The 23,350-nt window shown below is 31.2% G+C and overlaps 1 protein-coding gene, 1 non-coding gene and 2 pseudogenes across 2 annotated transcripts; 1 reads left to right on the plus strand and 3 right to left on the minus strand.

The window, feature by feature from the left end:
- Positions 1 to 433: 433 nt before the first annotated feature.
- LOC107932698 (protein DETOXIFICATION 35) lies at positions 434 to 4,669 on the plus strand. Its single transcript, XM_016864779.2, has 7 exons — positions 434 to 915; positions 1,246 to 1,871; positions 2,831 to 2,887; positions 3,751 to 3,989; positions 4,080 to 4,198; positions 4,282 to 4,368; positions 4,503 to 4,669. Exons 1-7 carry the CDS (start codon positions 646 to 648, stop codon positions 4,578 to 4,580), a joined length of 1,476 nt encoding a protein of 491 aa, XP_016720268.1. The 5' UTR covers positions 434 to 645; the 3' UTR covers positions 4,581 to 4,669.
- A 9,288-nt stretch (positions 4,670 to 13,957) lies between these two features.
- LOC107932700 (rRNA 2'-O-methyltransferase fibrillarin 2-like) lies at positions 13,958 to 17,283 on the minus strand (annotated as a pseudogene).
- On the minus strand, positions 14,921 to 14,987 carry LOC121206943 (uncharacterized; annotated as a pseudogene).
- On the minus strand, positions 15,202 to 15,274 carry LOC121206942 (small nucleolar RNA snoR60). The gene has a single exon (XR_005902113.1). It is a non-coding gene; the product is annotated as a small nucleolar RNA snoR60 (small nucleolar RNA).
- Positions 17,284 to 23,350: the final 6,067 nt, after the last annotated feature.

Consider the following 23,350-nt stretch of genomic DNA (forward strand, 5'->3'; position numbering starts at 1 on the left):
TTTTTCTATGAACCAACTTTGAACGTCACAAATTTAGGAACCAAAACCTAAACAACTTTCTTTTCCGATATCCAATACTGACCATCAGATTGAATTGGATATAAGATATGTTCTACTTGTCAATGGATACTTATTCAACATACCGATTATCAAAATGTCTCTTGGAGCTCACTCGTTAAACTTTAAAAAAAAAATCTTAAAAACCTAGTAACTTGAATAAAAACTTAAAAATAATTCAGTATCTTAAATAAAATTTTTTAAATAGTTTAATAACTATTTTATAATTTTTTGTGACAAAAATATAAACTTATTAATAATTTAATGATTTTGAATATAATTTACCCTATAAAAAATATTAAATATAAGATTTCACACATTTAATTTCCACGTCAGCTTTTATATATTTATTATATAATCTTTTTACTAATATCGAGGTGTATCATTATTATTATTATTATTATTATTATTATTATTATTATTGAGAGCGAAGAGTTGGGGACTTTGAGAGCTTAGTGTTAGTAGAAATTTGTAGTAACAAACCAAGCCAAAGGGGACGAAAGACTTGGCCTGAGAAGCGGGCGTTCTCCTCATCATACTCGAAGCCATCACCCGCTGCAGCACCACCACACCGGTCTCCGCCCTGAAATGGAGACTACGCCACTGCTAAACACGGCGCCAACGTTGTTGGAGAACGGAGACTATGCGCCGGCGAGGAGCTTCCAGGAAGTTAAGTCGGTGTTTTGGATAGAGACGGTGAAGATGTGGAAGATTGCAGCTCCTATTGCTTTTCAAATAATTTGTCAATACGGGACCAATTCTTTTACCAATATATTCGTCGGCCATATCGGCAACGTTGAACTCTCCGCCGTCACCCTTTCTCTCACCGTCATCGGAACTTTCTCTTTCGGCTTCATGGTTCGCTCCCTATCTCTCACTACCATGAATTTAAAGTATCCATTGTTTCATCCATTTTGGGATATTTAAAGAAAATAATGTTATTAACGTATAATTATCTTTCTTTTCCTCTGAATCCATGTGTTTTTCTTCTCTTCATCATCCTCAAGAACGAAATGTTTTCAATTAATTACAAGATCATAAGTCTTGGGTTTGCATTATTTTTGGAATAACATCCCTGTCCCATAGCTAATATGTAGAAAGATCTAAAAGCATGACCATTTTGTTTGCAAGTTCTTGAGGTGAGAACCCTAATTTTATTGTGCAAATTATGGAAATTAATTAATGTAGCTTGGCATGGGGAGTGCACTTGAGACACTTTGCGGCCAAGCTTTCGGTGCTGGACAACTACACTTGCTTGGCGTTTATATGCAAAGGTCCTGGATTATCTTGCTGGCTTCCTGTTTCATTATCTTGCCGTTTTACATTTTCGCCACCCCAATTCTTAAATTTCTCGGCCAAGAAGAAGACATCGCCGAATTAGCTGGGAAGTTCACTATACTTACAATCCCACAATTGTTTTCACTCGCCATTAACTTCCCAACTGGGAAGTTCCTTCAAGCTCAAAGCAAGGTTAACGTGCTGGCATGGATTGGTTTTCTGGCTTTGCTTCTCCACATTGGACTTCTGTGGTTGTTCATTGATGTGTTTGGTTGGGGTACAACTGGTGCAGCCATAGCATTCGACATCACCAACTGGGAGATCACTTTAGCTCAAGTGGCTTATGTTATCTTCTGGTGCGACGAGGTGTGGCATGGGTTTTCATGGCTGGCGTTCAAGGAGATATGGGCCTTTGTTAGACTCTCCATTGCCTCCGCCGTTATGCTTTGTCTTGAAATTTGGTACATGATGAGCATGATTCTTCTTGTCGGTCACCTTGACAATGCAGTCATTGCTGTCGGTTCCCTTTCCATTTGGTGAGTTCTTAACACTAATTTTGACTGTGTTGAAATCAGAAATTAGTGGTTTAGTATTTATCTTTCATAGGTAAATAAGCATAAACAAACCAGTAAAAATATGATGCTCGTTAAGTTGGTTGGATAAAAGTATTATAAGAGTCGGATTGTATTTTTTTCTCTCTATTCAAAAAAAGGCAAAATAATCCCTATACATTAGATTAAAGAGCAAATCATTCCTTTCCGCTAAAAATTTCATCTATTTGTATTGCTAAAAATATTGTGTGCTTGACGTAATAATCAAACGATGGCACATGGCGTGTCACATGTACACCATACTAATGTACAAAAACTAAATTTTAACCGTAGGAATAGATGAAATGTTTTAACAGAAGTACCAATTTACTCTTTGATCTAATGTAAAAAGGACTAATTTACACATTTTTTTAATAGATGAGCCAAAATGTAATCTGACTCTTACTTCAAGAGCCTCTATAGTACTTTTACAGTTATTTCTATTAAAATTTTCATATATTTCTACTGTTAAAAATTGACATGACATATAGATAACCAGATAGTTATGCATGACATGTAACATTGTAACTCATGCTAACATATAAAAATTAATTTTAATAATAAAAATAGAAAAAATTCAATTTACTTTTTAATAGAATTAATTTGAATTTAGAGGTAAAATGTAATCTTTTAACTTTCAGGGTAAATTTACAAAAACAAAACATGAAATATCTTAGATTTGAACATTTAATTCCTTCCCTGAACGAGCGGTGGTTGGGAATTATGGAAGAAAATGACAGGGTGAGAGAATGGGGGTTACATTGGGGTAGGTTTGGCAAGTTGATGGAAGGTAGAAGCCGGTCACGTGTGGGTTTGTTATTTTTCTTGTAATTATATGATAAAAAATCTGATAAGATATTACTGAAAAGAAACAAGAGTTGATGCATTTTGTTTTTGCATGACAGCATGAACTTGAACGGGTGGGAAGCTATGTTGTTCATTGGAATAAACGCTGCTATGAGGTAATTATCCACCACCATATTGATTTAATATTATTCTCACACGTTTGATTCTTTTTAGGCTGAATTCCAATTTTACTTTTTTCACCTCACATGCAGCGTTGTAAAATTAGCAATAACTATGTTATCTTAGTTAGGATGAAAATGAGTGAAATCAAATCCACTTAAAATATTTTAATTTAATTGAGTTAATGAATTGAATTTTATTTTTTTTAATTTAATTTAATTTTTTTGAATTAAGTTAAATTAAATTGTTTAAATTAAATATGTCAAATTAAAATCTTATTATAATATAACTAATTTTATATTAAAGTATACGAATTTAAAATTATATATATTTTAAAAACTTTTTTAAAGTAAATGGATATTTTAATATGATAAATTTAAATTATTAATTAATTTATTTAGGTCTTTAAAATTATTATTATTTTAGAAAATTTTAAAATTTTAACTTTCTTTATATATTTTAAAATTTATTAAATAATATAAATTTTGAAATTTTTATAAATATTTTGAATTTTTGAAAATTATTTTAATTTTTTTTATAATTTTTGTTGGGAGAGAGAAAAATTTGCTCATTTTCAAAATTAATAAGAATCAAAGGGATATTTACATCAATCTGTTATTCAAATTGTACAATTCAACCAACTCGGGCTCGAAACTCAAATTATTTATTTAAGTTGACTTGAATATATCAATTTAATTAACTTAAAAATTAATTATTTTTTTTTAAATTTCGAATAGATCGAATTTTAGTTAGCTTTCAGTGGAAAGTAGGTGCTAAAAAGTTCCACAAACATCAGCAGTCTTGTGAATTTTCGAAACTGAATCAAAAGGTTTCACATGTTTGGTCCTATAATTGTCAGCGTTCGGGTTTCCAATGAGCTAGGATGGGGACACCCAAGAGCAGCCAAATACTCGGTATATGTTACGGTGCTTCAGTCTCTCTTCATCGGCCTTTTCTGCATGGTTCTTCTTGTGATAACCAGGGACGACTTTGCTGTCATTTTCACTAGCAGCGAAGAAATGCAACGCGCTGTCGCTCATCTGGCATACCTTCTTGGTGTAACCATGGTTCTTAACAGTGTTCAACCTGTGATATCAGGTGTCAATATGCTTGATTCCCATCCTTTTTGCTCTACTGTCTGATTTTTGCAACTCTTTATATTAGTCTGTTTTAATGTCATTCTTGTAGGTGTTGCTGTTGGGGGTGGATGGCAGTCATTGGTTGCTTATATTAACTTAGGTTGCTATTACGCTTTTGGTCTTCCGCTCGGCTACCTACTTGGTTATATAGCTGACTTAGGAGTGATGGTATGGTATTTCTGGTTATGTGCATTTGTAAATAGCATGGTTATGGACACTGACCAAAGCAACTGTTCTTCTCACAATTGTAGGGACTTTGGGGAGGTATGATAGCCGGAACGGCTTTGCAAACCTTGCTCCTCTTGATTGTTCTAAGTAGAATAAATTGGAACAAGGAGGTTAGTTAAAAATGTTTGTCATAAATCTTCACCAGACAATAAGAGAGTCTCATCTTAATAAGATTTGACACTGGCATTTTCCATTGCTCATTGATTTCATGTTGGTTACAGTAGTAGTGTGATTGCATTTGCAGGTGGAACAAACAACGGAACGCATGAGGAAGTGGGGTGGCCAAGACACCAATACCGACGGTATGAATAGTAGCGTTTAGATCAGTTGTTAACCTGAATTTTCGATTTATGTTGTTATTATATAGATTTTTACTTACTCATTTTTAATATGAAAATTTCTTGAACCTTATCATGCGTTTCTATTATTATTATTATTATTATTTCCGTTCCCTAACTTTAGGCATCCGAATAATTCATACTTATATCAAAATAGATTTTGCATGGATTTTTCCATCATTAGCCAACCTTGGTGGAGGAATAAAAGCTCGGTAAACTATATCACACCTCACTCAATTATTGCTCCTTTTTTGGTAACACAATTAATTAAGATTGTTTTTTTTTTCGTAACGGTAGAATTCCGTAGTTAAAAATTTATATAATTATAAATTTAACTCTTAATTTTTATATTATATTGACTTAGTCATAATTTTAAAAAATTGGGTAAACTACACCATTAGTCACTAAATTATGGGTAAGTTTTCGCTTAATTAAAAAATTTACAATTTGATTAGTGAACTATTTGAAAATTTTCATTCAAGTTACTGAACTATACAAAAAATTTTATTTTAAGTCATTGGGTTGTTATGGTTTTTTTTTTAAAATCTGCCAGCGAACTCCGAACGACAATTCGACGATCAGTACGATAAATCAGTACCTATCAACAAGTAAAATAATATACTTTAAATCCAAGTTGATTTGAAAATCAGCATCGAAGATCAAGGAAAAAAGCTATTTGAATTTTGATTTGCAAATTTGTAACGTTCAAAGTTGTTTCATAAAAAAAATTAAACTTTAGAAGAGAGGGAAAAAGAGCTTTCGCTTGGTGTAGGTAGTACGAAAAGAGAAAGTCATATAGCATTGATTTTAAGAGTCCAATGATTTAAATGAAAACTTTTAATAGTTTAATGACCAAATTGTAATTTTTTTTAGTTAAGTAACCAAAACAAAATTCTACCCATAATTTAGTGATATCGATTATTCTAAAAAAATTATCTCTCAATTAACAAAGGGTATCAATTTGATTCTTAAAATTTACTTTTCTCTCCTTCGCTTTCTCTACCACCTCTTTCACATTCACTTTCTCCACACCTTTCTCAAGAAAAACTTCCCTTTTCTGATTTAAACATCAGCTGCACATAGGCGTGGGGTTTAGCATCTTGATTTAAACGTCCCCCTCAATCACTTCATCCGAATCTCCACTTTACCAGGCGTTCTGTTTGCTTGCATGACATTGGAAACTTTGAAACTTGATATTCATTTTATTTTGGATATTCCACAAAAGTCAGTTCTGTTTTTGAATGACGATTTAGTTAAGAATCTTTTATCCAGCTGCAATAGTTTTGATGATTTTGATCATAGAGAAATGCTACACGAATAACATGAGTAACTTTAACATTTGACATCATTTGCTCAAGAGATCGACTATATACTCCTAAACTGTTGGTTGCTATTATCAGTTGAAGATTACTGGGGATATGGGAGACAGTAGATAGTTATACAAAATTTACAAACTGAACATAGTACTAAGGGAAAGGTTTTTACAAAGTAGAGGAGGATGGTGAGAAGCAAGTTATAGAAAAAATTTTAAAACTAACTTCAATGAGTCTTCCATAGGAGAAATTCTAAACTTTATTTAATTTTCTTTGAATCCCACATAATATTTTTTGATAAAATAATATCTCATCATTGATTTGATGATATTTTCGTCTTGATGTGGTTGCTTCCACGTTACTTCTTTTTTTGTTTGGATATGGATGTAGTTGCTTTTGCATATTGCTTCCTTTTTTGTCTAGATATGGATGTGGTTGTAGCTTCAGATTTGATATTTTTCTTTATTTGTTTCTTCCAAGTGGCTTGTCTTTTCTTTTATCCCATTATCTAGATTCATTTCTTCAATTTCATCTAGATTTAATGAATCAATTGACAATCTTGGCAAGTTCTAATTTTTCCATGTATTTTTTATTTCTTCTATTATGTGTGATGGAAGATCGTTAATCTCTATGTCAGCTATCTTTTTTAATAGTTGAATATATATGCCAATATTCTTCTTCCATCAATCCAAAAGCAATAAGATTTTTGTTGAAGTAGATATTGAGCTTTGGTCATTAAATCTAATCCTGCTTGGATCTGATAATAATTGAAATTATTGTAACACTTGTCAATATTTTTTATCAAGTGTTCTTTCTCCTCTTTGGTTGCTTAAAGGTTGGGTCCTCCGATCATTTTTTTAATGATCTATATTTGATATGGCTGATAAAAATTTTCTTTTTCAGCTATACCAATAAGACTACTTATTTCAAGATGAAAATAATAATAATAATCATCTTCATATACCATACGTAAGAACATGGTTTTAATAAATGCAGAAAAATCTTTTAATAAATGAAAAGAAAAATTTTGAGTTGTTATTTCCCTAACAAAACCCCATTCAATACTGCTTATATCAAACGGTTCATGATCAAGTCTAAACTTTATAGTAGAGAATTTTTCATTTAAATCATTTGTAAAAACATAAGCTTGTAGAAAGTATTCAGAAAAAGCTTTTTGAAATTGAGCTTGCTGGTTGCAAATGACTCCATCTATTTTTGTAAATATTTCTACGAGAAAGGATTATATGAAACACTGACGCCACATCATCTGTATCCCTTTCCAATAGTTTTATGCCACATCAGTATTCTTATCCTAAATTTCAGGATTTTATCCTGAATTTTAGTATTTTAATTTGGATTTGATTTTTTTCAAGATAAGATCCTGAAATTCAGGATAAGAGTATTGATGTGGCATAAAACTATTGGAAAGGGATACAGATGACGTGGCATCACTGTTTCATACAATCCTTTCCCATATTTCTACAGGTAGAATATTCCTAGCCTTATTATATAAACATAATCTAAACATTTTATTTATAACCAGGTTATTTGTTCCCTTATTAATAAAATACTGGAATATATCAAGAAGATTGTTTATCACCTTAATATCTAAATAACTAATTTCTAGTTCTTCTCACTCTCGATATAAAATAGATTTTAATAATAAATATAAGTTTCTTGTTCTTTAATTTTTTTTCAACTAAAAATTGTGAAATACTAGTAAAAGCTCTTCTGAAATTAGCTCTTTGCTCAGTAATATGGGTTTTTCATATTTCATTAATAAAATTATAATTCTGATGGTAAGCCTGAATTATCAAAATCTTTTATTTCCTGAATTCGTTGTGGTTTTAACAAATTTTCTGCTGCACAAAACTTTTCTACTCCTTTTATTATTTCAGCATAACTAGCTTGATATGCTGAATTCGGATCTTGAGACCAAGGTAATTGACTTACCGGTTGTTGTTTAAATGATAATTGAGTTCCAACTAGTTGCCTAACCATTGGATATGGAATGTAATATCCTTAATTATGATAAAAAGATACTTGTTGAAGGTATTGTCACAAATCCTTGATTAGAATTTATTGATTTGAAAGTGTTCCCTTTGTTGAATCTTTTATGAACAGTAGTCCATTCACCGACTTTTTCTAGAAGTTGTTTACCTCTATCTATATGGCCTGCTAAGATAATCAGTAATAATATTCTCAGTTCCTTTTACATACAAAACTTCAAAATTAAAAGTACATAATTCATTATACCATCTAATTCTTCTAGGCACAGTTTCCAAACTTTTATTAGTAAAAAAATGTTTAACTGCCTGATTATCAGTTTTTATGATAAATTTTTCAAGTGCTAAATATATAAGAAAAATTTTTATTCCTTTCTTTATAGCTAATAATTCTTTTTCATATATAACATAATTAATTTCATTCGGTTAAAATTTTCCCGAACTATATTTACATATTAATTATTCGTTATTTATTGTTCTGGCTTTTAAAATACAACCACAATGATTTTGTGAAGCATCTGTTTATAAAATTAATTTATTACCTTGTTTAGGTAAATCAACTTTTGCAATTTGATTGATTTCAGGTTTTAAATTTTTTATAATTTTCAAGTCTGTTTTAGACTAGATAAAGGGTTATCCTTTTTTAATTTTTCATATAACATACCTATTTTTCAGATAGGTTGGGAAATAAATTTCTTCCATAATTTATAATTCCTAGAAATTGTTGAAGCTGCTTTTTATCTTCAATTTTTTCAGAGAATTCTTTTATTTTTACTATAATATTATCTTGTAATTTAAGACCATCTGTAGATAATTTTAATTCTAAAAATTCTATTTCTATTTTTTCTAGCTCTATTTTATTAGGACTTAGTATAATTCCATGTTTTATGAATTCTTTAGAAATGATATTTAAATGTTTTCTATGTAATTCTAATGTATCTGAAAATATTAAAATATCATCTATAAAACTACACGAAATTTTTTATATTGATTAAATATAAAATTCATCCATCTTTGAAAGATTTGTGGTGCATTGCATAATCCAAATGGCATTATTTTCCATTGATGATGTCCATTAGGTGCACTAAAAGCTATTAAAGGTTAGGACTTTTCTATTAGCATGATTTGCCAAAATCTCGATTTACATTCAAATTTACTAAAATATTTTGTTTGCTTAGCTTGATTAATTAAAACATCTTTTCTTGGAATAAAATAACCATCAAAAATAATATTTTGATTTAATCTTTTATAATTAATGATCATTCTAGCTTTTCCTCTTTTTATTTTGGCATGATTTCTAACCATAAAGCTGGACTACAGTGTGGACTATTAGTTTTTTCTATTAATCCTTTTTCTAGTAATTCATTAATTTGTATGTCAAATTCATCTATATCTTGTTTAGTATAAATCATTGTTTTCACTCTAATAATTTTATTGGGATTTTCTAATTTAATATCACAATATCTAGGGCTTTTTTGCCATAATTTTAATGGTTCTTCACTAAAATTATTATCTAATAGTTTAAACGACCAATAACTTGTTTCAAGATGTTTAATTTGTTCTTTTCTTGGTGGTGTAATTTTTTTATCACAAATAAATTTATGATTTTCTACTAATGGTATTTCTATAGAAGTTTTTTCTACAGATAACATAATTAAATTTTTATCAATAGAAAATGGAAAATGTTGATATATAAAATTATTACCTAATAATATGTCTCCATGCATTTTTTGAAAGCATAATATTTTAGGTAACACAAATCTTATATTATTTATGTAAATTGGTACGTTTCTAGCTTTATATTGAATTATGGTTTCGTTACCATCTATTCCTATGGCTTTTATTTGATGCTTCATAAGTTCTCATTTTTCTAAAGGAATGACATTTTTTCTGCAACTACTAGCTGTAGTTCCAGTATCTAGTAAAGCATGTAAAGAATATGTTTTATATTCTCTAAATTGAAATGTAATTTCAATATATGTGTAATATTTTCTGAATTGGAAATTCGAAAATGTAATTACATCACTTGTCCCCAATTTCATTTGTTGGAGTATTATTGAAGTTTGTATTTCTTCCATTCTAGTGTTTCTAGAAGATACAAAGTTTCCACTTGGTTCTCTGGGAAAAATAGAAATATGGACACTTGGTTCTGTGGGAAAAATAGGAATATGGACTATTATCATTCCTATTGGTGTTGTTGATGATATGGAACTTCTACTTGGATTTTTCTCATCTTCCTCTATTTGAGTATTTGAGGGTAAAATCAAATTATCATTTGTATTTGTTATAATTGTACTTTTAAAATATAATTTATCAGCAGACGACACATATTCTATTGTTTTTACTAGTTTAGAAGTACTTGCACTATTTATCCTATCTATCATCTAATCTCTTGGTATTGATAAATCTTTTAAATGTAATAATTTTGACTGTATTTCAGTAGTGATTTTATTAGGTTCAAAGAGTTCAATAATTTTATTATTAATTTCTTTGATTTCTACTTCCATTGTATTAGTATTTTCATTAATATAAGTCCAATTGATTGCTAGATCTTCAACTAAATCATTAATTTCAGAATTTTTTATCTGAATTCTAAGACAAACATTCTTCTATCATATGATCTATAATAGATATAAAGTAATTTGGTTTAACTTTAAATTCTATTACTCTGCATGCAAATTTGATTGAATTCCTCCAATAAGTGTTTTTATTGGATTTTCAAATCTTTTATTTAGTAAAATTGCTATTATTGGTATATCATGACCTTTTCTAAACAATGCTCTTATAGTTATCATTATAATTTTAACTTGGGAATATTTCTTTTTAGTCCTCTTAATTTTATCTTTATTAAATAGTGGGATTTCTATTAATCCACCTCTAGTGTCTTTGGCAACTATATTATCACTTATTTTTTCTATATATCTTTGACACTATATTTTATATTTAGATATTTTATAAATTTCTTCTTTAGAAATATGATTTGTATTAATTTTTTCTATCATTTCATCAAAAAAGTCTTTTTCTTCTCCGATTATAGTTCCTAATTTTATATCTTATTGTTCATTCTTTAAGAATTTCTTCTAATTGATTATTAGAACTGCTTCCTATATTAAACATAAATATATATTCTTCATCATCTATATCAGAATCTGTTTTTGATATTAATTCATATAATATTTCATTAGGATTTATTTCCTCTTCTGAACATATTTCTAAATCTTGTTCTTCAAGTATTTTAATAATTTTTCTTGCACTTTTTCCTTTATTAGGACAATTTGATGCTATATGATCTTCTTCATCACATATGAAACATTTACATTTTTGTTTTTTAGGATTTTTAGAAGTTTTTCTTCTAATAAATCTTTTCTTTTTATATTAACCAGAATTTTTCATATTTCCTAGTTTCCATCTGACTAGCTTATATCTTCTATTTTTCTTTTTATGTTTTTTATAAGTATTTGGACGTATTGATTTACATCCAAGTTCCTATTCGTTTTCTAGAATTTTTATACAATGTTTATTATTTAGTTTATGCTTAACTTGTTTAGAGGCCTTACTCTGTAAACAATAAATAGTTAGTATTTCTTTTGTAAAATTAATTCTATTTCCTATAGAATCTATGATTTTTTATTCTATGCCAGATATTTTAGTATGCTTTTCTAAATAAGAATTGTATTTTTTATACAAGTCTCATCCCATGGTGGTGGTAATTTATGGAAATATTGGTTTTCCAGAAATTTATATTTTCATTTTTTAGTTTTTGATATTCATGAAAAAATCTTTTAAAAAATTCTTCTAGATATCTGATATCACATAATTTAATTTTTGACAATAAATAACTAGACTAACAATTTTAATCCTTTTTATCAGTATATCCACAAAATATTATTTTTAGAATATAAGTTAATCATTTTAATCAATCTTTGGGAGTTTGAATCTTGTTGGTTAACTGCCCTTTCTGTTCTTTTCCTTTTTCTGATTCTTCCCATCTTCTTAGTAATTGTAGAACATCTCCTTGAAATGTTCAACAAAGTAATTTAAAAAATTTTCCTTTGACCACATGTTGTTAACAACTATAGTGATAAACTGTGCCTAATCATCTATGGTTTTTTTCATAGTCTACTATAAGAATATTAGTTAGATTTAAATATATTCCTCATTGAGCAACATTTCTTTTATTTAGATCATCTATCCTATGTAGGGCTGGTTGAGTAGATGATTCTCCTAAATTTTTAGATTTTATTTCATTAGTAGCAATATTTTCGATTTGATTACCAAAAATTCTATTTGTAATTTCAACTTGTTCATAGTTTTTATGAAAAGATCTTAAACAATCAAAATTTTGAAGATTTGGCTCTAGTTTTCTTTTTCCATTGGTATCCATTGGTTTTGGTATTTCTATATTTTCTTCTCCATCTGTTGAAGTATTTTCTTCATCAGATTTGCAACCAGTAACATTTATATCTTCCAAGTTTATAGAATTATCAGAATTATTAAAAACTACTACTACTACTACTGTCTGTATTGTCATAGTTTAACATATAATGATAATTAAATAATACAAATAGGTCTTTATGTTTTTCATAAAGTTGTTTTATTAGTTTTAGATATTCTATTCTTTCATTTTTATCAGATGTCTTAGTGAATTTATTCTTCCAATGTTCTATAAGTTGTTTATAGGATTGGAAATCATATTTTTGTTGATAAGTATATTTTTTTTTTCAGATTTTTTATGTCTTTTATTTTTGGAAGACGATTCTTCAGAGGAAGTATCTTCTTCTCCTGGCAAAGTTAATATTATATTACTATTTCCATAATATAAATGTCCTAAATCTATTTCTTGTTCTATACTTTTATTAATAAGAACTTGTTCTAATTTATTATTAACTTCAGATAAGATATCTTTAGATTCGTTGTTCAAATCTAATTCTGTAACTTCTCCTAAATTATTTATTTGTTGTTCTATTTTGCATACTTTATTATATAACTTATGAAAATATATAGAAGTAATATCTATTAAACTATTAAAACCCTTACTAAATGATGAAATGTTGTTTTCATTCTTAGAGTCAATATGCATGGCATGATTGCAAATTTTATCCTTATATAGGCAACCAGTTTCTTCCTTGAAATTTATCTTAGATACCTAAAACCATTTGTTATCTTTATATTTTCTTACTTTAAAATGCTAATAGTCTCACCCAAAGATAAATAGGCTATAGTAAAATAGAATAATAGATATATGGGTTTTAAGATAAACCAACATGAAATAAACAGAACTGAAAATAAGAGATAAGAACTTACAATGAATACTACGATACTATTTCTTTAAAAAACGTTACACTGACGTTTTGATACCAATTACTGAAGATACAGGATATAATAGATAATTATACAAAATTTACAGAATGAAAATAATAGTAAGGGAAAGATTTTTACGAAGTAGAGGAGAATGGTGGATGAGAAATATGTTAAGAGAAATTTTTTAAAACTAACTTCGATATATTGACGATGAAGCAGAAAGGTTTTCACCGGAGAACCTACAATCTCTTTGTCAAAGCTGATATATTCAATGTTTACAACTTTCAAGGCAAGGCAACAGCAATTTTAGAGGGTTCTCTAAAGTTCCTTCACTTACTCTGTCATGTAGATCTCTCCAGGTTTGTTTCTTGACAAACATGTAAGCTTTTATTTTTTCTATCTAAGCCTCCAAAAAAAAAAAGCAAAGTTATTTTTGGAGAAAGGTAAAAAGAGAGATTGAGATAATGACGATAGTGGCCGCGGGAATGCAGAAGGGAAAGATAAATTTTAGAAATTAAATTGAGAGAATTTGTAAATTTTTAAGATTATAACTAAATCAATATAATATATAAAAATTAAAATTAAATTTATTATCATACTGATTTTTTTAATTGCTACATCACCCCACCTTTAAAGATTTAATAGCACGTAATGAAAATGAACCAAGAAAACAATCTCAATTAGTTAGGTAACCAAATTAAAACAATTGATAGTTGGGCCACCAACAAAGAAAAAGGGTAATAGGGTAATAGTCATGTGTACTGTGATGTAGTTTACCATAAAATAAATTACTGATTTAGTTCTGCAGAAACAGTGATGAAACATTACAGTAAAAGCTGAAGAGCCATTTTCTTAACTCTATCTGAGATTGCATTCTCTTTTCTAACAAACATAAAAAATGGATTAGAAACATTAAGCTGCCGCTTTCTGTTTCTTCGGCATCCGGTAGCCACCACCAACACAAGCATGGTCGCACTCGAAAGGTTCAAGGGTGACTTGCTCAAAAGGCTTGAATTGCTCCTGTTGCAATTTCTTAACCTCACTCTGGAATACAGCCTCGGCGGGAACAGTGGAGTCGATGCAGTTTGCCTGAAAACAATCAGATGTCCATTCCAGTTTAAGACAACATTATGTACTGAAGGCTTCTAAACAAATTGAAGTCACATGAACTTCCCTGTCTCCAAAAAGTAATAAATTTCACATTTAAAATTCGAAATCCCAAGATTTTTCGAGCACTAACCTTAATTGAAATGACAAAATGACCACCAGCTTTCAGGAAATATGATCCATTCAAAGCCAAAATCCTAGCCTGCAAAAGGAAAAATCAATTACTAAGAAACAAAAAGAAAGCAAGAAGATAATGACTCAACTCATCTCCATCAGAAAAGGATATCAGATAAGTTGAGCAAGCTGGAGGCTTGCCAGTGGAAATAAAGAGCAATCAAAAGAGCACCAACGGAACTAATCTCCTTTTCAATTTTTAGCAATGCACATGGAAAGAAGAATGAAGAAATGAAAAGTAGTTTCTGAATACTAGTGTGAGAGACTGACATGTTTTAACAATGAAATAATTGAAAAATAACTTTAAAAGAAATGAATATACATTTATTACTGCTATTAAGAGAGTAAAGAAATTAATGCTTATTTTAAAACCAAAAAAAAAAAAGTTGGAAAAACTTTAGACAACATTATAGAAACATTCAAAGCATCTGAATCTCAGTATTGCACCATCCATGATGTCAAGGGGAATCCGAGCATCCATCACTTGCATAGTTATGAAGTCAACAAATAACAGAAAATGGTAAAAGAGTGAGGCAACCACACAAAAGTTTCATGGACGTACATCCAAAAGGAAGCATATTTAAATTTCAACTTCTTGTAGCCAAATACTTGTATCAGTATGGAAAAAGACCCGGAAATACAATATCCAGAAAAAAAGTATTCTAGAAAAATTAGCAAACTATTCAAAGTTAACAAATAAATGTTGCATCAGAAACTCGAGTTTGCATCACTCATTATGTCTTGAAGGGGAATCCGAGTAGAGTTCATCATATGCATAGGCTAGTTAAAGCTACTTAGCAAATGTGAAGATAGAGTACTTGATGAAAACCAAAGAATAAAGAATAAACAAACACAAAGCCGAAGGAGAAAGAAACCAAGCAAATTTACATACGCAGGATGCATATATGAATGATATAAACAGAGAGCACACAAGTGCAAGGTACACAATCAAGATCAGACTTCAGCACGATCTCAGGCTACAGTTAATATGGCAAAGAAGGAACTGATTTTTGCAATTCTTTTTCACTACTTGGAAAATCATAAATTGAAAAAAGAAGAGCCACAAACACTCCCAAGCAAACCTGATCAGGCTGAGCAACATCAGAAAATATCACATCCACCATGCCAACTAGCATCCTATATTTAGCCGGATGCCTGGCATCTTCAATGATAGGTATAACATTTGTTCGCTTCTTAGCCATGTTTACCAAGTCTCTACCACTTCGGTGAGAAAATTCCAAAGCATAAACCACCCCATTCTAACGAATAAACAGACAAAAATAAGCAACTTTGCAAGATGCATACAAACAAAGATAATGTTTAGAGCAATACTATACTTACAGGACCAACAACGTCAGATACATGCGAAACAGTAGTACCAGAAGCAGCTCCAAGGTAAAGAACCTTAGCACCAGGTTTCTTGATTAAACCACAATAATATCAAATTAGATAGGTTTTATGATGGATATATATAGGTATATTGAACAAAATTAAATTGATTGATGAAAGCTTACAATCCATATATTATCTACACCACCAAGAATCGCAGCTGCCAACTTAGATCGGAAAGGATTCCAAACCCTGTATTCAACTTTGGTCCCATCTTCATTCTGTTAAATCAAAGTTCTAAGACCCTCAATTTCTCATGGCAAAATTAATCACTCTTATCAACACAAGTCAAGTGGAAGAGCACAAAACCCAATTGGCTAAATACAGAGCAAATTCAATATATTTGTACTATCATGTAGCACAAAATATGATAAAGGAAATGGACTTGGTTAATAGAAAGACAAGATGACCTGAACAGCAATCCTTTTTTCATTGTAGACAGCTTCACCAGGGACCATATTCTTAGTAACAAGAGCATCTTCTTTACCCTTTGCAACAAAAACTCCCTCGTGTCTATGGGGCTCTACTATAACCTTGCTCCCACCTTTCATTCCACCTCTTCCTCCACGCCCTCTTCCTCCACTGCGGCCACCACGCCCACCACCTCGGGACTTCGTGGCACTGCCCCGCTATCGCCACCTCTTCCACCACCACCTCTCCCTCTCCCTCCATCACCTCTGCCCCTAAACCCACCACCACCACCACGGCCTGCAAATAACAAAACTATTAGAAATACAAAAACGAGTCTCCAAACAACTTTAGAAAAATAGACACACGGAGTAGTAAGCTGCTTCTTAGCTCCAAACTATTAAATGCATATGCTGCTTTAAATCACAAAGAAAAAGAAGAGACAGGGTCACCTCTTGGAGGTCTCATCTCTGGGAGACTTTGGAACCAAAGAGAGCAAAATGAGGGAAACTAGAGAAACAGAGTGAGAAGCGAAGCAATGCTTGGAGGCAAATGTTAGGGCTTATACTTTATATACAACAAACTAGGGTTTATATGTAAAAAAATGTAGGGTTTATTAAGGGCTAGTTGAGGCTGTAAAGTAAAAAAGATAAAAAAGATAAAAATTAACTGAATATTTGGGTAAAAATATAAAATTATGATTTATTGTAATTCATTATTAATATTTTAATATATAAAAAATAAATTTAAATATTTTTAAGTATTTAATATTAATTATTTATAAAATTTTGATTTAAATATATAAATAATACTTGTAATATTAAAACATAATTATTACAAATTCAAATATATAATGATATATATTTAAAATAAATTTCAATGAATAAGTAATTATATATTTAATATAAATGTTATATAAAAATATTAAATTATAAATAATAGTTAAAACCATCATTCTTTTTTGTTAGCCTAAAAATTAAGCACATTTTAAAAACACTTGTGAGAGTCTGTGGAAAGCCCTTCCTCTTGCAAACAATATAAGTGGGTCAAAAATATCAGAGCCCAAAGTCTTCATTCAATCATTTATGGATAGAAGACGTGGATTAAATCATTTATGTATTCTTTCTATATTTGGGTGATAATTAGATTGAGATCTTTCTATGAAGAAATTCCATGAGATATAAAATAATCTAAGGTTGAAATTAAATGTAAAAGAAAAAAAAACAATATCATTCAACCTTTAATAAGAACACATTGATTATTTGAGAAAAGTGTAGTACAATTTTGGAAAATTGGTAGTATCCTTTAACCTATTAAATCGATTACCACATGAATGAGAGAAAGAATAAGTAAAAGAAAAAGTATTTGATTTTTTATTAATATAATAAATAATAAATAATAAAAGGAAATTATTAGACTCTAAAATATCAAAAGGGTTAAAGGAATTTTAAAAATCTCTACTAATGTTTTTTTTAACATTAAATATGGGATTTTTATAACATTAGGACCTAAGCTAATAATCCATTCAATGGGTTCTAAAAGAGTAAACAAACTAAAAAACAAAATTGAAAAACAAACTACTTCTACCCTAGACCAAACAAAACAAAACTGTCCTAAAAAACCTAGTGTCTATTCTGATACCCCCAATGTCTAACTTCTCAAAAGACTAATATAACACCTCTAACCCGTACCCATTGCCGGAATAGGGTTACGAAGTATTATCAGACTAATCTCATAAACAATCATACAATCAGAATTACAATTCTCATATCAATTAAAATCCATACAATTATAATCATATAGTCTCTTTAACATGAGCCATCGAGGCCAAAAACAAGCATTAGAAGTGGTTCGGGACTAAACCGAGAACTCAGGAATTTTTTGGAAAAATATAGAAAATTTTTCAAAGTACAAGGGACACATGTCCGTGTGGCCCAACTGTGTGTCTCACACGGCTAAAGACACTCCTGTGTCACAGGCCATATGGACATTCGAAATGGTATCATATGGCCGTGTCCCAGCCCGTGTCCGACCCTGTGTAACTCCCTGACTTGGGTCACACGACCAACCACACGCCTGTGTGACTAGCCCGTGTACCCTTCAAAATAGCCTCACACGCCCATGTGTCAGGTAGTATGCTAGGCCGTGCTAAAACTATAGGGTATACTAACTTATGCCACACGGCCAAGTCACACGCCCGTGTTGGGCCATGTGGTGCATACTGACTTGGTTTCTAATTAAGTACCAGGGGACACACGGCTATGTCACCTGACCATGTGTCACACACGGTTGAGACACATGCCCGTGTCTCTGTTCGTGTGGACAAAAATAGGTTATTTTCCAAGCCATCTTTCTTAACCAATCTTGTATTCACCTAAACAAACGAAATTGCATATGACCATACCTTCAATAGGCATTTAAACCCATCTAAACCAAGTTCAATTTATGCTATATCATTTCCAACAACCACAAGGCACTCAAGTATCACAATTAGTCATTCAGTTTCATACCAATTTCACATCTAAAAATCACCTAAATAGTCACTTTCAACTATGCATTATTTTGCCTAAAACCACAAGCATACCATATCTCAAAATCCAACTATTTGGTACTCAAAATACCAATCCACAACAAGCATTAACATAGCAATTTCCAACCACATATTAAAGAACCATTTACACATTCACATATTCAAACATATTCCATGACAACCCAAATGCACATAAGATGAAAATAATCACTTATATACATACATATGCCAACATATGCCAAAATAAGCCAAATCACATGGCTATCAACATTGCAAACATATAAGGCATATTAATCACAACTCCTAAACATGCCATATAACCAAGTACACAAATTCAAAAGTACCAAAATGACAGCTTGATAGTGTGATGAGATCTCTGACAACTCCCAATCCGAGCAAGCTTCGAAATCACTATAAAATATGGAAAAGTAAATAGAGTAAGCTATAAAGCTTAGTAAGCTCATATGGTTAATAAATATAACTTACCATTGATTCACAAATTTAGTTATCTATCATAAAACATTACAATTTAACTTAATCACAAGGCTAATATATGTTCATCCACATAGTAGATAATGTAACTCACAAACTTCATAGATTTAATACTTATACGGTTTACGTACATACCTGCACTAATACATATCAATCTCTTACCATTTCATATCTTCAATATACCCGTTAAACCATTTGGAATAATATCAAATACTTGGGAATCTCGCACCCTAAGTGCTAATACATGGTCGAAACCATCTCAATCTCATATCTCATATAATGCTCACTCTCGAGCTATCAATGGGTCTGCTCACACAAGCTGATGGTCAATACATAATTACACGGTGTTGCTCACACAAGCTGAAAAAAATCCACAACACATGCCAAAAAACTTAGCCACCGGTAGAACTTACGGACCAGCACCCAAACTCAATAACCCCTAATGACATGTCATTTGTATCTTATCTATGCTAAGGTTCAACCGAGATTTCACATTTTTCAAATCTCTGTTGAACATTTTTGTAAGGTCGTATTCATTAACAGTTCAATTATAAAATGTAATAGCCCGATTTAGGGCCTAGAAGGAATAGTGGTCTCGGGACTACAAATTCAGAGTCAAATAAATTATTTTATAATTATTTAGATGTTATAGCATGTTTTTAAGAGTGCATGAAAAATTTGGTGAGTTAATTGTGACGTTGTAAGCCCAATTGTGAAAAAGGACTAAATCGCATAAAATACAAAAGTCCTATTTTGATAGCTAAAAGTGCCAAATAGCTAGAGAACCTAAATTGGGGGTCTTTAAAGGGCAATTAGACCCTTTAGGGAGGCATGGTCGGCCATAGGAGACAAAGGTGGTCAAAATTTCAAAATTTGGTAAGTTAGGTGGCTTATTTTGACTAAAATAGGAGTAAATAAAGGAAAGATGATATCATCCCTTTTTCATCTTCTTTCTCCATCAAAAATTAGCCATTGAAGGGGGTTTGAAAGCTTAAAAATTTTAGCAACTTTTAATCATCACAAGTAAGTGACTTTGATAGTTTTTTTTGATGATTTTTACATTTTTGAGAACATTGAAGCATGAGCTTTCAAATGAGGGTACTATTTTTCAAAATGATTAAGAGTTTAGGGTTTTACCATGAAAATATTTTTAATGTTTGCTGAGTTTTTAAGGAAGAAAATGAGTCTTGGGTGTCTAACAAACAACTTTTGTGAAAGGTGTTAGCATGAAAACACCTAAAACGACTATTTTGCATAAGTTGTAAAATAGATGATAAATGTGTGATATAGTGGGAATTTGGAGTTGCTATAAGAGTGAAAAGGGTTTGGCTAGACTTAAGATAAGAACAAATTCAATAAAAATCGATTTTCGAGTCTAGGGGCAAAATGGTTATTTTACCAAAGATATGAATTTTCGATTGCCTAATTTTAATTAGTGATTAAATAAGTACATTTTGCTATTATAGATCAAGAAATACCGAATCTGAACCTAGACCGAGGGAAAGCCAAGTAAAACGACTAAATCGACTAGTCACCACATTTTGTAATCCGAGGTAAGTTGTATGTAAATAGTACAACTACATTAATAATATATGTATTTGAATTGTATTTAAATTATTATAGTATAAATTGCTTGATTGTGGAAATTGGAAAATGTGATGAGAATAGAGATAGTAGAATTCTCGATTGAACCTTAAGAAATAAATCGGATATTCATGCCATGACGTTTGGGTCACTTGTGTGAGCTAGTGTAAGACATGTCTGGGACATGCATCGGCCACATTATGAGAGCCAGTGTAAGACCATGTCTGGGACATGACATCGGCATTGAGACGAGTGCTAGTGTAAGACATGTCTGGGACATGCATCTGCCTCGAAACATAAGTCAGTGTAAGACATGTCTAAGACATGCATCGATTACGAGATGTGTCAGTGTAAGACCATGTCTGGGACATGGCATCGGCACAGACATGCTAGAACTTGTGTAAGACCATGTCTGGGACATGACATCGGCACCTGACCCCATGTTTGAGGCTAAATGAGTATCTGATAATGATCCAAATGGTTCAACGGTGAAAGTATGATTTCAGGTTAAAAAGGAAAGTATAACCGTGTTGCGAGTGCTACAGGTACCTATATGGTATGTATGAAATGTGAGCTCAATATATGCTATATGAGGTGTATTGATTATTGATGAGTAAGTTTTGCTTATGCCACTTGTGTATTATGATACTTGTTGATAAATGGTAAAGTTATATTGTATATTTATTTATATGCAACTTACTAAGCTTTATGCTTGCTCCCTCTCCTTTTTCATTTTCTTATGTGCCACCTATCTAGCTTAAGGACCAAAGGAAGTCAGAGATATCGATCACACTATTAATCGAAGCATTCGGTATAGTTTGATTTATATTTTTGAATATGGCATGTATAAGACTTAGACGTTGCTATTTTTGTGTCATTGAGAACTGGCCAAATGTGTTGGCTGGGTTTGGAAACCCTTCATTTTGTATTAAGCCTTGAATGATGGCAAATATTCATTTTGATTTATGCAAATGAAGTTACTCTCATGAATGAGTAATTGCTTAATTGATATGTAGTCTATTGTGGCTGATTGGTTTAAATAAGTTATTCTTGTATTGGTTTGGTTACTTTTGTGTAGGTTGTGTAAGTAAGGGTGGCAAAAAGGCTTGGTAAATAGCCTTGTATCGTCCATACGGGTAGACACATGAGCGTGTGTCTAGGCCGTGTGTGACACACGGTCTGCCCCATAGGGGTATAGTCCGGCCGTGTGTCCCTTGCACGTAAAAATATCAAGTCAGTATACATGGTAGTAAACACACGGGCAGAGACACGATCGTGTGTCTTAGCCGTGTGATGGACACAGCCTAGCACACGAGCGTGTGCCTTGGCCATGTGACATTTTTGGGGATGCTGACATCAGAAATAGAATGTCCATGTTTTTGCACAGGGGCTAGGACACGGGCATGTGCCAGGCCGCATGAAAACCCCTGTAGATGTGCATTTAGAAATAATTCCACACGGGTAGAGGACACGGGCGTGTCCCTGTATTACTTAGGCCGTGTGTGCCACACGGGGTATCAACATGACCATGTTGAAATGGCCACATGGGCATTTCAACATGGCATGTTGCCCTTCTACACATGCGTGTGCCCTATTTTAAAGTTAAATTTTCTATAGATGGTTTATGGACCCGAGTTGATCTCGAATAGTTTTTAATGGTCGATTTAGAGCTCGTAGACCCATAATAAAAAGTTTAAAGTAGAAATTGAAAAAGTTCTAAATTGGACCAAGTCTTGGTGACTTGGGGAATGTAACAGCCCAAAATTTACCCTAGTCGGGAAGTGGTTTCGGGACCACAAAACCGAGTCACAAAATTTAGTTAAAATTTTATTTGCATTTCTTATATGTGTGATAGTACTTGTATAAAAATTTGATGTTTCAATTTTGTATTAGGAATGTGAATTTTGCTTGAAAGGATCTAGTTGAGAGACTTAGAAAATTATGATAGGTAAATAAGTAAGGACCAAATAGTATTAAAATAGGAAAGTTTGGGTTTGCATGTCAAAGTGCCCAATTCTTGATAAGTGGCCGGCCAAGCATGGTTCCATTCCTCCAAGTTTATGTTGTTTATTATTTAATATTGGTAAGTAAATTAGAATAAAAAAAATAAGGGAATTAAAAAGAAAAAAAAGGATGAATAAAATAAGGGAGGAAGAAGGAATGTTCATCCTTTTCCTTACCACAATTGCCGTACCTAAAGAAAGAAAAAGAAGAAAGTGAAGTTAAGGCATTTGGTCATCTTCAAGTTGATTAAGAAGCTCTTGAATATTCAGTGCCTAGGGGAAAAGTTTCTAAGAAGTTTGGCCATGCATGTAACTAGATTGAGGTATGTTTGATATTATTCTTTGAGATTCATGTATATTTTAAGTTGTAAGTTTAAAATCTACCTAGCCATGGTTCAAATTTTGTTAATTGATGGAGATGATATTCGGCCATGAATGTTACATTCT

Source organism: Gossypium hirsutum, chromosome A09 (assembly GCF_007990345.1).
Source record: "Gossypium hirsutum isolate 1008001.06 chromosome A09, Gossypium_hirsutum_v2.1, whole genome shotgun sequence".
Classification (NCBI taxonomy): Eukaryota; Viridiplantae; Streptophyta; class Magnoliopsida; order Malvales; family Malvaceae; genus Gossypium; species Gossypium hirsutum.

Excerpts from the sequence above, each read along its gene's own strand:
- LOC107932698 (XM_016864779.2), top strand. The coding sequence starts at position 646 with ATGGAGACTACGCCACTGCTAAACACGGCGCCAACGTTGTTGGAGAAC. Across the intron at positions 916-1,245 it reads CTTTCTCTTTCGGCTTCATG|CTTGGCATGGGGAGTGCACT; the intron begins GTTCGCTCCCTA and ends TAATTAATGTAG. Across the intron at positions 2,888-3,750 it reads GGAATAAACGCTGCTATGAG|CGTTCGGGTTTCCAATGAGC; the intron begins GTAATTATCCAC and ends TATAATTGTCAG.